The following is a 12,939-nucleotide window of genomic DNA, read 5'->3' as shown; positions in this document are numbered from 1 at the left end:
CTCGGATAAACACTATGGAATGAGAACAGTCCAGCTGCAGTAGCTGGACTGGGCATTTCAATTCTATAGATCTAAAAGGGGCCCTTCTTTTGGCAAAGGTAGGTTAGGCTATGTCTAAGATGCTTCCATTCCTCGTTTCTTTCAGCTGTAATGTTCTGTTTAGCCATGTTCTCTCCATGTCCTGCACTGTTTAGATAATTTGGATATGTTTTTTACACTGTTCTTCTGCTGCCCACTCCTGCTAGCTCTAGTGTCCATTGGCATCACAACAAACCTACAATTGTGAGCGGGTGGCAATTACCCACCAACACAATTACAGCGTTCTAAGCCAAATAAAGGGCATGTATTGGGCTAAGCACAGGGCTTCACATGGAGATGGGGCTGTGCTAGAGTCATACAAAATGAGAGGAAAAGACAAGACCGGGAAAGAGAGAGGGAGGGATGGAGAGAAATAAATACAAATAACTGATAAGAGTGCTTAGTGCATCTGGGATTGAGAGGAGAGGGGTAGGTGGATTGGAGGTGCCCTTGTTACATTTTACTGCTGTGCTCTCTAGTGGCAGGCAACAGCAGAAGAGGCATGGTGCCGTCCACATCTCTGTCACTCATCTATAGCACTCCAGCCTCCTTTTTCATCCCAACAGATAAACACAAAACCGCAGATGTCCTGCATCACATCAATCTTTGGGAGCGGCAATCAAAGTCCCTGTGAGAGCTTGTAATCTCAAAACTGGGCTCAAGCGAGGATTTCATTTGGGGATCTGGCTGGCTGTTTACAATATGGCTGCCTCACAAACAGCGGGTTAAATCAAACAGAAATGACACTCTGCCTCAGTTTAATTTGCGGCAGTTGAGCATCATTTCATTTGACAAGATACTCTCTAGAACACTTCTGTTTCCCACCAAAAGGTACTTCAAACCAAAGGTCCCTCAGCCTGAACTAATGAGTTCTCTAGTGGGCCTACACTACTCTGCTAACTTGGGTAACAGTGAGGAAGGAACATGATCTGTGTGAACAAGAGGCTGAATTGAAAAGTCCACTGTTCTTTTAACTGCTGCCAGTATTATAGGGTTGTCATGGTTGCATTACTACTTTGGCCCCACAGGTTTGCTCTCCTGGATTTAGCTAATCTCTTTCAAAACAAACCCACAAACTGTAATTATCCCTGCTACTGCTCGTTAGTATGACGAGAGAGAGAGAGACTTTCTTTAATGAAACATTCTCATTTCATTAACACCTCACCACCCCCCCCCTTAAAAATAAAACACCTAACTATATCCTGTACTGCATACATGTACCATACTCACCTTTCCCTCTACCACACGATACAAAACATCACAATAACCAGAAAACCTCACCACTTCTACAACCGTATATCTAAAACATCTCCCCCAGCTATACAGACAGCCCCCATCACACCATATCTCCTGAAACATCACACTTTTTATCATTCTATAGAACTCAAATTCAACCAAGGCGCGCAGAGACCATCCCATTAAATAATAGTAAAGGTTCTGTTATCCCCCAACCTTTGACCCTGTTCCTCCTTGTTAGCCAAATAGCCAACTTCACCGGAGCAAACAGAAAATTCAACAAAACACATTTGACCTTCTCCTTATTCGAATACCTGTACCCCATTATAAACATCCAAACAGTAAAAACCACCCCAACCTCTCACACAGACATTCCAACAGAGACATTAATGGCATTTTAACCTGGCGCACACAGAAAACACATGAATCACAGTTTCTTTCATAACACAGAAAGGACACCCCTGCCCTGTTCAACCCGTGCCAACCAGCTGTTAGTGAGTCAACGGAGCACTGAGCGTACCGCAAGCTTTTTATTTTCAAAGCCTTTTACATTTTATTCAGCTCGTGTCATGACTTTTTTGCTTTTTGCAACCTGTGGAAACAACTTTGAAGATTACCACCACAACATCTAAAATCTTCAAAGTTGCTGTGAGAAAGATGCACAGCTCTTTCAACAGAGATCGGTGCTTATTATCGGATGTATTAGGTTACGAAATCCGACTTTTTGGATATACTGTTAATTAAAATGTTAGAGAAAGACCCACTGAACGATTCAGAACATCATTACATTAAACTATTTGTGTTGGTAAAATTTATTTCTTAACATAAGGAAGTGAAATTTCACCCACTTTGGGCAGAGTGGGTGGACACCCTGCGTAGTGCACATAAAAGCACTTTTGCATAAAAAAACTGAAATGTAACGTTACCTAATTCACATTGGATTTGCAGTAGGTTGCCTGAAAAAACTTTTGGCCAATGTTTATATAGTCCCCTTTCAAACAGCCCCATATTTACCACATTCTTGTCTGCATTCACCATTATATCGCCATTGCTTGCCCTAACTGAGCAACAGACATCACAACTTTAAGTGTTGTGATCGTTGTCAATGTAACTGGATGTGCGAGCAAGCTCTAAAGCCGACAGAAATGCACTGCTTTCATTTCCTCACATTTACAACAAACAATAAGTTAGCAGTTTACCTACGGCTCCTACGGCGCCAGTGGCGTATTTGTGTTCTCTGGCAAATGCCAAACGTCCTGCACGGTGTTGGGCTGTAAGCACAACCCCCACCTGTGGACGTCGGGCCCTCATACCACCCTCATGGAGTCTGTTTCTGACCGTTTGAGCAGACACTTGCACATTTGTGGCCTGCTGGAGGTCATTTTGCAGGGCTCTGGCAGTGATCCTCCTTGCACAAAGGCGGAGGTAGCGGTCCTGCTGCTGGGTTGTTGCCCTCCTACGGCCTCCTCCACGTCTCATGATGTACTGGCCTGTCTCCTGGTAGCTCCTCCATGCTCTGGACACTACGCTGACAGACACAGCAAACCTTCTTGCCACAGCTCGCATTGATGTGCCATACTGGATGAGCTGCACTACCTGAGCCACTTGTGTGGGTTGTAGACTCCGTCTCATGCTACCACTACAGTGAAAGCACCGCCAGCATTCAACGTGACTATAAGCCTTATGGAAACTTGTACAATGTCGACAAAGGTGGGATATTTTTTGGGGTCTGTGAAATAGATTATGCGACAATTGCGGTGGAAATGCTGTTATGCACAAATATTGATAGAAAAACCATCATGGACGCAGTAAACTTTGAGTCACGCTATGATGTTGTAGCCTACTAGCACCACAACATGGAACATAGAAAAGCAGAGTTTATAAGCAGATGTAATAACTTATGTAACTTATTTAATAACTTCATAACGAGATGAGGTTCATGCAAATTTCCATTAAATATCGAGTGTAGGCTACCATTTGAATGATCCTGGTGACATGATGATAGATGCTTGACTGTCCATTTTTTTATCTTGCTTTTATTCGTCTCTCATTATATAACGTACCCTGTCCACTTCATCAGGTAACTGTTTTTTATAGAGCATGCACTAAAACCAGATTGGGTAAGTATGCTATCTATCGCAACAGTTTTTGTGACAAAACCGTCCGCAGAGTTGAAAATTAGATGGATACACAATAACCTTTCAAACCAACACATTTGTCCACCAACTTTAGCATTCCACCAAGTTTTTGCAAACATTTCTTTATACCTAAATGTAACGTTTGTCGGCAACAAAGCCTGTACTTTTATTTCCTGCAACTGACTTGATTGCTGTTATGTATTTAAAAGTCCCTCAAATCCCACAGTGTAAACATCACCTTACCGTCTTTGTGCGCATTAAATCATGAACATTTTATTGTTGTTGTCAGACATCACTTGTCCTGGTCATTATGAAAAGCTATATAAACACAAAAACGGCAGTTTGCATGAAATTGCAGCAGCCTTGTCCAAACAGCAATGTTACCTACTCTATTTTAATACAAAAAAACCCCCATCTGTTTAAAAATGTATTTAAGACGTGTCAATATAGAGCGCCAGGCAAATAAAAGCAACTTTCTCCAGACAATATTGTGGTTTGTTGCAGGGGTTGGAACTAGTTCAGGTAACAGAACCGAAAACCATAAAAGAGCAGAATCAGGAACAGAATCAGAATGAAAGTGATCTATACTGTTCCGGAGCAGAACCATCATTTTTTTATGTTCCGGGCATTTTTTGTCAGTCCCTCAAAAAAATCTACAAAGTGCTAATACAAAGCCCTCACTCTGTCACTGAGAAACTTACTCATGCCAGCTGGAAATCTTTGCCAGTGTATTTGAGCGTGTGTAGGCTACCTGCCCCTTCCCCTCCGAAGCATACGTTACTATAGCCTACTGACAATATTACAAACATGATTCAGAAATTAGTGAAAGATAAATTATAAAATAATGAATAAACTTTTTCAATGCTAGTTAAGCATTGAAGTAAGCATTGATGCATTATTTTGTGTATGAGCTTTTTGACAACAGTCTTAATCCAGTAAACTAGACCTCAGGAAAAGAAAACCGAGGTTGGGAACACAAGATGAAAGCAAAAAAAAAAAAATCTAGTTCAGAGAGAGCACACTTTCCTGTTTTATGTCTTGTGTTATATTTTTATGCAATTGTTACTCTTGTACTCTAAGCATTCTGTATCACTGTCACTTCTCTCAAAACACTTGAAGGCATTGTTATGAATTGTATTTTTATGCAATTCGGGAGCTTCATGAAATGGGTCTCCATGGCCGAGCAGCCGCACACACACAAGCCTAAGATCACCATGTGCAATGCCAAGTGTTGTCTGGAGTGGTTTAAAGTTTGCTGACATTGGACTCTGGAAACACGTTCTCTAGAGTCTTTTTTTATTTTATAAAAAGGTAAGACATGTTTTTAATTCTGGTGCCATTCTGCACACAAAAGCTTTATAGCTAACTAGCTAGCTAACGTTAGCGATGGTCCAACGTTAAGCAAACTCTCGGCAGCTCAAAGACATTCAAAGTTCCTCCATAGATGCAGTTCCTTTGTAGGTATAATTCTGTGAGCCTAATTCAGATAACGTATCATAACAAGATGCCTAGTACTTCAAGCCAAGCTTCCTCAACCACCCTCTCTCGCTCTCTCCCCACCCACAAAATTTCTGTCACATCTCGCACCCTACACTTGTCCTTCCATCACATATAAACAACTATAGCTTGCCCGCTCCATAGTAAGCTGCTCTATCTGCACTGATTGGTGAAGTAATTTAATGTCGAACGTAATGTAAAAAAAATTATATTTCAGAGGTAAAAAAAAGGAACAGAAAGGATCAATATAAACCGTTACTTTTTTGGGTTCGAACGGTACAGAACTTTATTTTGCTGGTCAGAACAATGAAACGCAAAGAAAATAATAGCTCTGTTCAGAACGAAATAATTTTGGTTCCAATCTCTGGTTTGTTGCTAAGGTTAGCTTGATATCTCTCTAGCTGGCTAGCCCGCTCATGTAATTACCAGAACAATGTTTTGAGTTTAACAGTAGCCAAGTTTTTATTCACCATAACAGGAAAAATATTTACAAGTACAGTGGCTTGCAAATGTATTCACCCCCCTGGCATTTTTCCTATTTTGTTGCCTTACAACCTGGAATTAAAATAGATTTTTTGGAGGTTTGTATAATTTTATTTACATAACACTTTGAAGATATTTTTTATTGTGAAAATATTTTTTATTGTGAAACAAACAAGAAATAAGACAAAAAAAAACAGAACACTTGAGTGTGCATAACTATTCACCCCCCAAAGTCAATACTTTGTAGAGCCACCTTTTGTAGCAATTACAGCTGCAAGTCTCTTGGGGTTTGTCTCTATAAGCTTGGCACATCTAGCCCTTGGATTGTTGCCCATTCTTCAAGGCGAATCTGCTCCAGCGCCTTCAAGTTGGATGGGTTCCGCTGTTGTACAGCAATCTATAAGTCCTACCACAGATTCTCAATTGGATTGAGGTCTAGGCTTTGGCTAGGCATTTCCAAATGTTTCCCCTTAAACCACTCAAGTGTTGCTTTAGCAGTATGCTTAGGGTCATTGTCCTGCTGGAAAGTGAACCTCCGTCCCAGTCGGAGACTGAAAAATGAATTTCCCTGTATTTAGTGCCATCCATCATTCCTTCAATTCTGACCAGTTTCCCAGTCCATGCCAGTGAAAACATCCCCACAGCATGATGCTGCCACTACCATGCTTCACTGTGGGGATGGTGTTCTCCGGGTGATGGGAGATGTTGGGTTTCTTTGATGGCCAAAAAGCTCTATTTTAGTCTCATCTCAGAATACTTTTTTCCATATGTTTGGGGAGTCTCCCACATGCCTTTTGGCGAACACCAAAAATGTTTGCTTATTTTTTTCTTCTAACCTGTTTAGGATAGGGGGCAGTATTTTCACGGCCGGATAAAAAACATACCCGATTTAATCTGGTTATTACCCCTGCCCAGAAACTAGAATATGCATATAATTGTTTGATTTGGATAGAAAACACCCTAAAGTTTCTAAAACTGTTTGAATGGTGTCTGTGAGTATAACAGAACTCATATGGCAGGCCAAAACCTGAGAAAATTCTATACAGGAAGTGCCCTCTCTGACCATTTCTTGGCCTTCTATAGCCTCTTTATCGAAAACAGAGGATCTCTGCTGTAACGTGACATTTTCTAAGGCTCCCATAGGCTCTCAGAAGGCGCCAGAACGGGGAATGATGACTCTGCAGTTGGAAAACAGTAGCGCATTTGGATAGTGGTCGATCTGAGAACAATGAAACGGGTTCGCGCGTGCACGTGAACAGTCCATTTTACATTTTCAGACTTTGAACAAAAACTCTCCTGGTCAGAATATTAACGCTATTTTACGAGAAAAATCGCATAAAAATTTATTTTAAACAGCGTTTGACATGCTTCAAAGTACGGTAATGGAATATTTTGAAATTTTTTGTCACGATATGCGCCGGCGCGTCACCCTTCGGATAGTGTCTTGAACGCAAGAACAAAACGGCGCTATTTGGATATAACTATGGATTATTTGGAACCAAAACAACATTGGGTGTAAAGTAGAAGTCCTGGGAGTGCATTCTGACGAAGAACAGCAAAGGTAATCCAAATTTTCTTATCGTAAATCTGAGTTTGGTGAGTGCCAAACTTGGTGGGTGTCAAATTAGCAAGCCATGATGGCCGGGCTATCTACTCAGAATATTGCAAAATGTGCTTTCACCGAAAAGCTATTTTAAAATTGGACACCGCGATTGCATAAAGGAGTTCTGTATCTATAATTCTTAAAATAATTGTTATGTTTTTTGTCAACGTTTATCATGAGTAATTTAGTAAATTCACCGGAAGTTTTCGGTGGGTATGCTAGTTCTGAACAAAACATGCTAATGTAAAAAGCTGGTTTTTGATATAAATATGAACTTGATTGAACAAAACATGCATGTATTGTATAACATAATGTCCTAGGAGTGTCATCTGATGAAGATCATCAAAGGTTAGTGCTGCATTTAGCTGTGGTTTTGGTTTTTGTGACATTATATGCTAGCTTGAAAAACGTGTGTGTGATTATTTCTGGCTGGGTACTCTCCTGACATAATCTAATGTTTTGCTTTCGTTGTAAAGCCTTTTTGAAATCGGACAATGTGGTTAGATAAAGGAGAGTCTTGTCTTTAAAATGGTGTAAAATAGTCATATGTTTGAAAAATTGAAGTTTTTGGATTTTTGAGGAGTTTGTAATTCGCGCCATGACCTATCATTGGACATTGGAGCGGTGTTCCGCTAGCGGAACATCTAGATGTAAGAGGTTAATAACCTCTGGGGCTAGGGGGCAGTATTGAGAATTTTGAAAAAAATGTGCCCATTTTTTAACTGCCTCCTACACCAACTCAGAAGCTAGGATATGCATATTATTAACCTCTATGGGCTAGGCGAGACGAATTCGTCCCACCTACGTAACAGCCACTTGCAGCCTGTGGCGCGATTTTCAAAACCTTAAAAATCCTATTACTTCAATTTCTCAAACATATGACTATTTTACAGCTATTTAAAGACAAGACTCTCGTTAATCTAACCACACTGTCCGATTTCAAAAAGGCTTTACAACGAAAGCAAAACATTAGATTATGTCAGCAGAGTACCAAGCCAGAAATAATCAGACACCCATTTTTCAAGCTAGCACATAATGTCACAAAAACCCAGAAGACAGCTAAATGCAGCACTCACCTTTGATGATCTTCATCAGATGACAACCCTAGGACATTATGTTATACAATACATGCATGTTTTGTTCAATCAAGTTCATATTTATATCAAAAAACAGCTTTTTACATTAGCATGTGACGTTCAGAACTAGCATACCCCCCGCAAACTTCCGGGGAATTCGCTAACATTTTACTAAATTACTCACGATAAACGTTCACAATTATTTTAAGAATTATAGATACAGAACTCCTCTATGCACTCGATATGTCCGATTTTAAAATAGCTTTTTGGTGAAAGCACATTTTGCAATATTCTAAGTACATAGCCCAGGCATCACGGGCTAGCTATTTAGACACCCGGCAAGTTTAGCACTCACCAATATCAGCTTTACTATTATAAAAGTTTGATTACCTTTTGTTGTCTTCGTCAGAATGCACTCCCAGGACTGCTACTTCAATAACAAATGTTGGTTTGGTCCAAAATAATCCATCGTTATATCCGAATAGCGGCGTTTTGTTCGTGCGTCCCAGACACTATCTGAAATGGTAAATCAGGGTCGTGCGCATGGCGCAATTCGTGACAAAAAAAATCTAAATATTCCATTACCGTACTTCGAAGCATGTCAACCGCTGTTTAAAATCCATTTTTATGCCATTTTTCTCGTAGAAAAGCGATAATATTCCGACCGGGAATGTCCATTTAGCTAAACTGAGGAAAGTAAACAAAGCTTTCGGTCGACGCGGGCACGCGCCTGAGTCTCACAGTACTGTAACCAGCCACTACCCAAACGCGCTACTTTTTTTCAGCCAGAGCCTGCAAAGCCACGATTCAGCTTTTTGCCGCCTTCTGAGACCCTATGGCAGCCGTAGGAAGTGTCACGGGACAGCTAAGATCCTCACTCTTCAAGAAGAACGACACCTTGTCAGACAGGCCACTTCCTGCCTGAAACCTTGTCAGGTCTTTGCCTGCCAAATGAGTTCTGTTATACTCACAGACACCATTCAAACAGTTTTAGAAACTTTAGGGTGTTTTCTATCCATGTGTAATAAGTATATGCATATTCTAGTTACTGGGTAGGAGTGGTAACCAGATTAAATCGGGTACGTTTTTTATCCAGCCGTGTCAATACTGCCCCCTATCCTAAACAGGTTAACAGATTTGGATAGAAAAACACTCAGAATTTTCTAAAACTGTTTGAATGGTGTCTGTAGGTATAACAGAACTCATATGGCAGTCAAAACCCTGAGACAAATTCTGACAGGAAGTGTATATCTGATGTGTTGAATTACTTTTAAGCCTATGCTATTGAAACACACAGGGATTTAATCATTGAGCACTTCCTACGCCATCCACTAGATGTCACCAGTCTTTACAAAGTGGTTTGAGTCTTCTACTGTGAAAACTGACCGAACAAGAGACTTGGAACGTTGGTCATAAGAGGATGGCCAATACTACTCTGGCGCGCGAGTGCATGTTTGGGTACTCTCATTCCAATACATTTACATTTTAATCATTCAGCAGACGCCCTTATCCAGAGCGACTTACAGTAGTGAATGCATACATTTCATTCATTATTTTTCTGTGCTGGCCCCCCATGGGAATCGAACTCACAACCCTGGTGTTGCAAACACCATGCTCTACCAACTGAGCTACAGGGAAGGCCAAGACGTTTTAAAAAAGAGAATGCAATCGTCCGCCTTGAATATTATTTAAGTTCTGATTGAAAAAGGCCCTAATGATTTATGCTATACAACGTTTGACATGTTTGAACGAACGTAAATATTTTTTTTCCCCCTCTTTGGTGAATGCCAAATCCGGCGGCCGTCGCTCATGTTTTTGAGTAGCCTATAGGACGCGCTAACAACACGGAGCTTTTTGGACATAAATGATGAGCTTTTTCGAACAAAACTACATTTGTTATGGACCTGGGATTCCTGGAAGTGCCTTCTGATGAAGATAAACAAAGGTAAGGGAATATTTACATAGTATTTTTGATTTTAGATCTCTCCAACATGGCGACTAGTCTGTATCGCCAAGCCTATTTTTCAGAGCGCAGTACTCAGATTATTGCAAAGTGTGATTTCCCAGTAAAGTTATTTTTAAATCTGGCAATGCGGTTGCGTTCAAGAGATGTTAATCTATAATTCTTTGAATGACAATATAATATTTTACCAATGTTTTCGAATAGTAATTATTTAATTTGTTGTGCTGATTGACTGGCGGTATTGGAGGGAAAATATTTCCTCAACATCAACGCCATTGTAAAACGCTGTTTTTGGATATAAATATGAACTTGATAGAACAAAATATGCATGTATTGTCTAACATAATGTCCTAGGAGTGTCATCTGATGAAGATTGTCAAAGGTTAGTGCATAATTTTAGCTGGTTTTCTGTTTTTGGTGATGCCCGTCTTTGCATTGGCAAAACATTACACACAGCTATTTTCAATGTACTGTCCTAACATATTCTAACTTTATGCTTTCGCCGTAAAGCCTTTTTGAAATCGGACAACGTGGTTAGATTAAGGAGATGTTTATCTTTCAAAGGGTGTAAGATAGTTGTATGTTTGAGAAATTTGAATTATGACATTTAATTGTTTTCAAATTTGGCGCCCTTGATATTTCACCTGCTGTTGATAGGGTGTACCAGGGGTGGGACATTACATCAAAGTTGGATCAGCCTGTAGTGTGGTTTTCCACTTTAATTTTGAGTGTGACTCCAAATCCAGACCTCCATGGGTTGATAAATTGGATTTCCATTGATTATTTTTGTGTGATTTTGTCGTCAGCACATTCAACTATGTAAATAAAAAAGTATTTAATAAGATTATTTAATTCATTCAGATCTAGGATGTGTTATTTTAGTGTTCCCTTTATTTTTTTGAGCAGTGTACTTTGATGAGTAACTGCACCAAAAAGGCTATAGTTTTAATCTACAGTAGCCAACAAAGTATTCGCACATCAATGACTATCAGTGCTTGAAGCTATTCCAGAGCAATGAAAACAAACTGATATTAATTAAGAGAATACAACAAGCAATTATCTTTGTCCTCCCACGCAGCTGAGCTTGATCATAGCGCAGAGCGGTCCTGCTCAACTTCTCTAGGCTCTGTAAGCTGACTGAAGCCACTCTTAATAAAGCTTTCATTACTTGTGATTGCTGTTAGCGCCTGCAGGTGTAAGGGGTGCGTTCTGGCGGCAGAGAAGTCAGACGCAGGAGAGAAACTGTTTCCAACGGCTCAGTTTATTAATAAAAACCCACCAGAAAACAGAACAATCAATAAATGGGTACATAACCCGACGCACACCAGACATAACGTGCACAAGTACTTACAAACAATACCAGACAAGGACATGGGGGGAACAGAGGGTTAAATACACAACATGTAATTGATGGAATTGAAACCAGGTATGTGGGAAGACAAGACAAAACAAATGGAAAATGAAAGGTGGATCGGCGATGGCTAGAAGATCAGTGACATCGACCGCCGAACGTCGCCCGAACAATGAGAGGGACCGACTTCGGAGGAAGTCGTGACAGCAGGCATATGTTGGCTTTGGCCTTCATTGCAGACCATCATAAAATATTAAAGTCCGGATGCTAGCAACATTAAGGTCACAAGGGTAATATTGTATACTATGCCATTATATTCTATGCTATTATATTACTTTCTGTGTAACAGCATAGGCTGCTGACGACAAACAGTTGTAGACAAAATCCCATGATGTGTTTATTTTGATATTGAACAAGATCATTATTTTCTTTGATTGTAATCCTAATAAAATTATCCATAGAGCTGATTAAAGTTAAATGGGGCTTTGTGACCTCAACACCCCTGGAGTTACTGTCTGCACACTATTTTGGGATGTGTGTTTGAGCCTTTGCACTCTTGCTTACAGCAGGGCTAGGCATTTTTATTGAATCTCTCTGTCTGTTTATTCCACTTCGGCCTTCCACTGTTTAGCCCCTGCGTCGGCCCGCTTACTCACCCTGCAGTACCTCCTTAGCATGGTCCAGCTCCTGCTCCTTCTGGGCCAGCTGCACGCAGAGTCCGGTGGCCGAGAGCACATCAGCAGAGCAGCATCCTTGGCCTTCCTCCAGGTCCTTATTTAACATATCCTTCATCTGCCTGAGCAGGTGCACCTCCTCCTGGAGCTGGGCCACCTCCCCCTGAAGCAACACTATGGAGGTAGAGAAGGAAAAAGAGAGAGAGGTTAGGAATCAATTTGTTATGAAATGGTGGTACTCTATACTGTACTGTTAAGTAGGCAGGGAGTGAGGGAAGAAGAGAGAGGGCGAGAGTTTAGGACCCTAAACTGTACTGTAAACTGTGCTGTAACAGAGGACAAGAGGGAGGAAAGGAGGGAGGGACAGAGAGATACTGGGAAGTTCTGGTATCTCAGACTGTTGTAATCAAATCAAATTGTATTTGTCAAATGCTTTGTAAACAACAGGTGTAGACTAAGAGTGAAATGCTTACCTACGGGCCCCTCTGAACAATGCAGAAATAAAACATTGAAAAATAATCGAAAAATAAGAAAACAAATGAATAAATACACAATGAGTAAGGATAACTTGCTTAATACACTAGGGCTGTGGTGATACCAGTATCACAATATTTTTTCCATGGCAAAAATGAAAACACGATGCAGAACAATCTCTTTGGTCCTTTAAAACCCTGCTGTATGTACAATAGTGTGCTATAGCTTGGAAAATAAATAAATGTGACTCTGGATGACAACATAATGATATCTGTTTCAAACATTAGGTCTGTTTTCCTAAAGAAGTTAAATCCGCTTTCTGTTTTGTTTCTTTGCCAGAATACTAACGAGTATCATAATACTGGT

The 12,939-nt window shown here is 40.4% G+C and overlaps 1 protein-coding gene across 1 annotated transcript in view; it reads right to left on the bottom strand.

Moving 5' to 3' along the window:
• LOC106567389 (kazrin) overlaps nucleotides 1-12,272 on the bottom strand; it is a 43,376-nt gene extending 31,104 nt beyond the window's left edge. Inside the window, exon 1 of the mRNA XM_082960193.1 lies at nucleotides 12,082-12,272. Within this exon, the coding sequence (XP_082816319.1) occupies nucleotides 12,082-12,217 (136 nt within the window). The 5' untranslated portion in view covers nucleotides 12,218-12,272. The remainder of the gene's footprint in view (nucleotides 1-12,081) is intronic.
• Nucleotides 12,273-12,939: the final 667 nt, after the last annotated feature.

The sequence above is a fragment of the Salmo salar genome, chromosome 13 (assembly GCF_965601325.2).
Source record: "Salmo salar chromosome 13, fSalSal1, whole genome shotgun sequence".
Taxonomy (NCBI): domain Eukaryota; kingdom Metazoa; phylum Chordata; class Actinopteri; order Salmoniformes; family Salmonidae; genus Salmo; species Salmo salar.
This window is presented reverse-complemented; position numbering and strand designations above follow the sequence as displayed.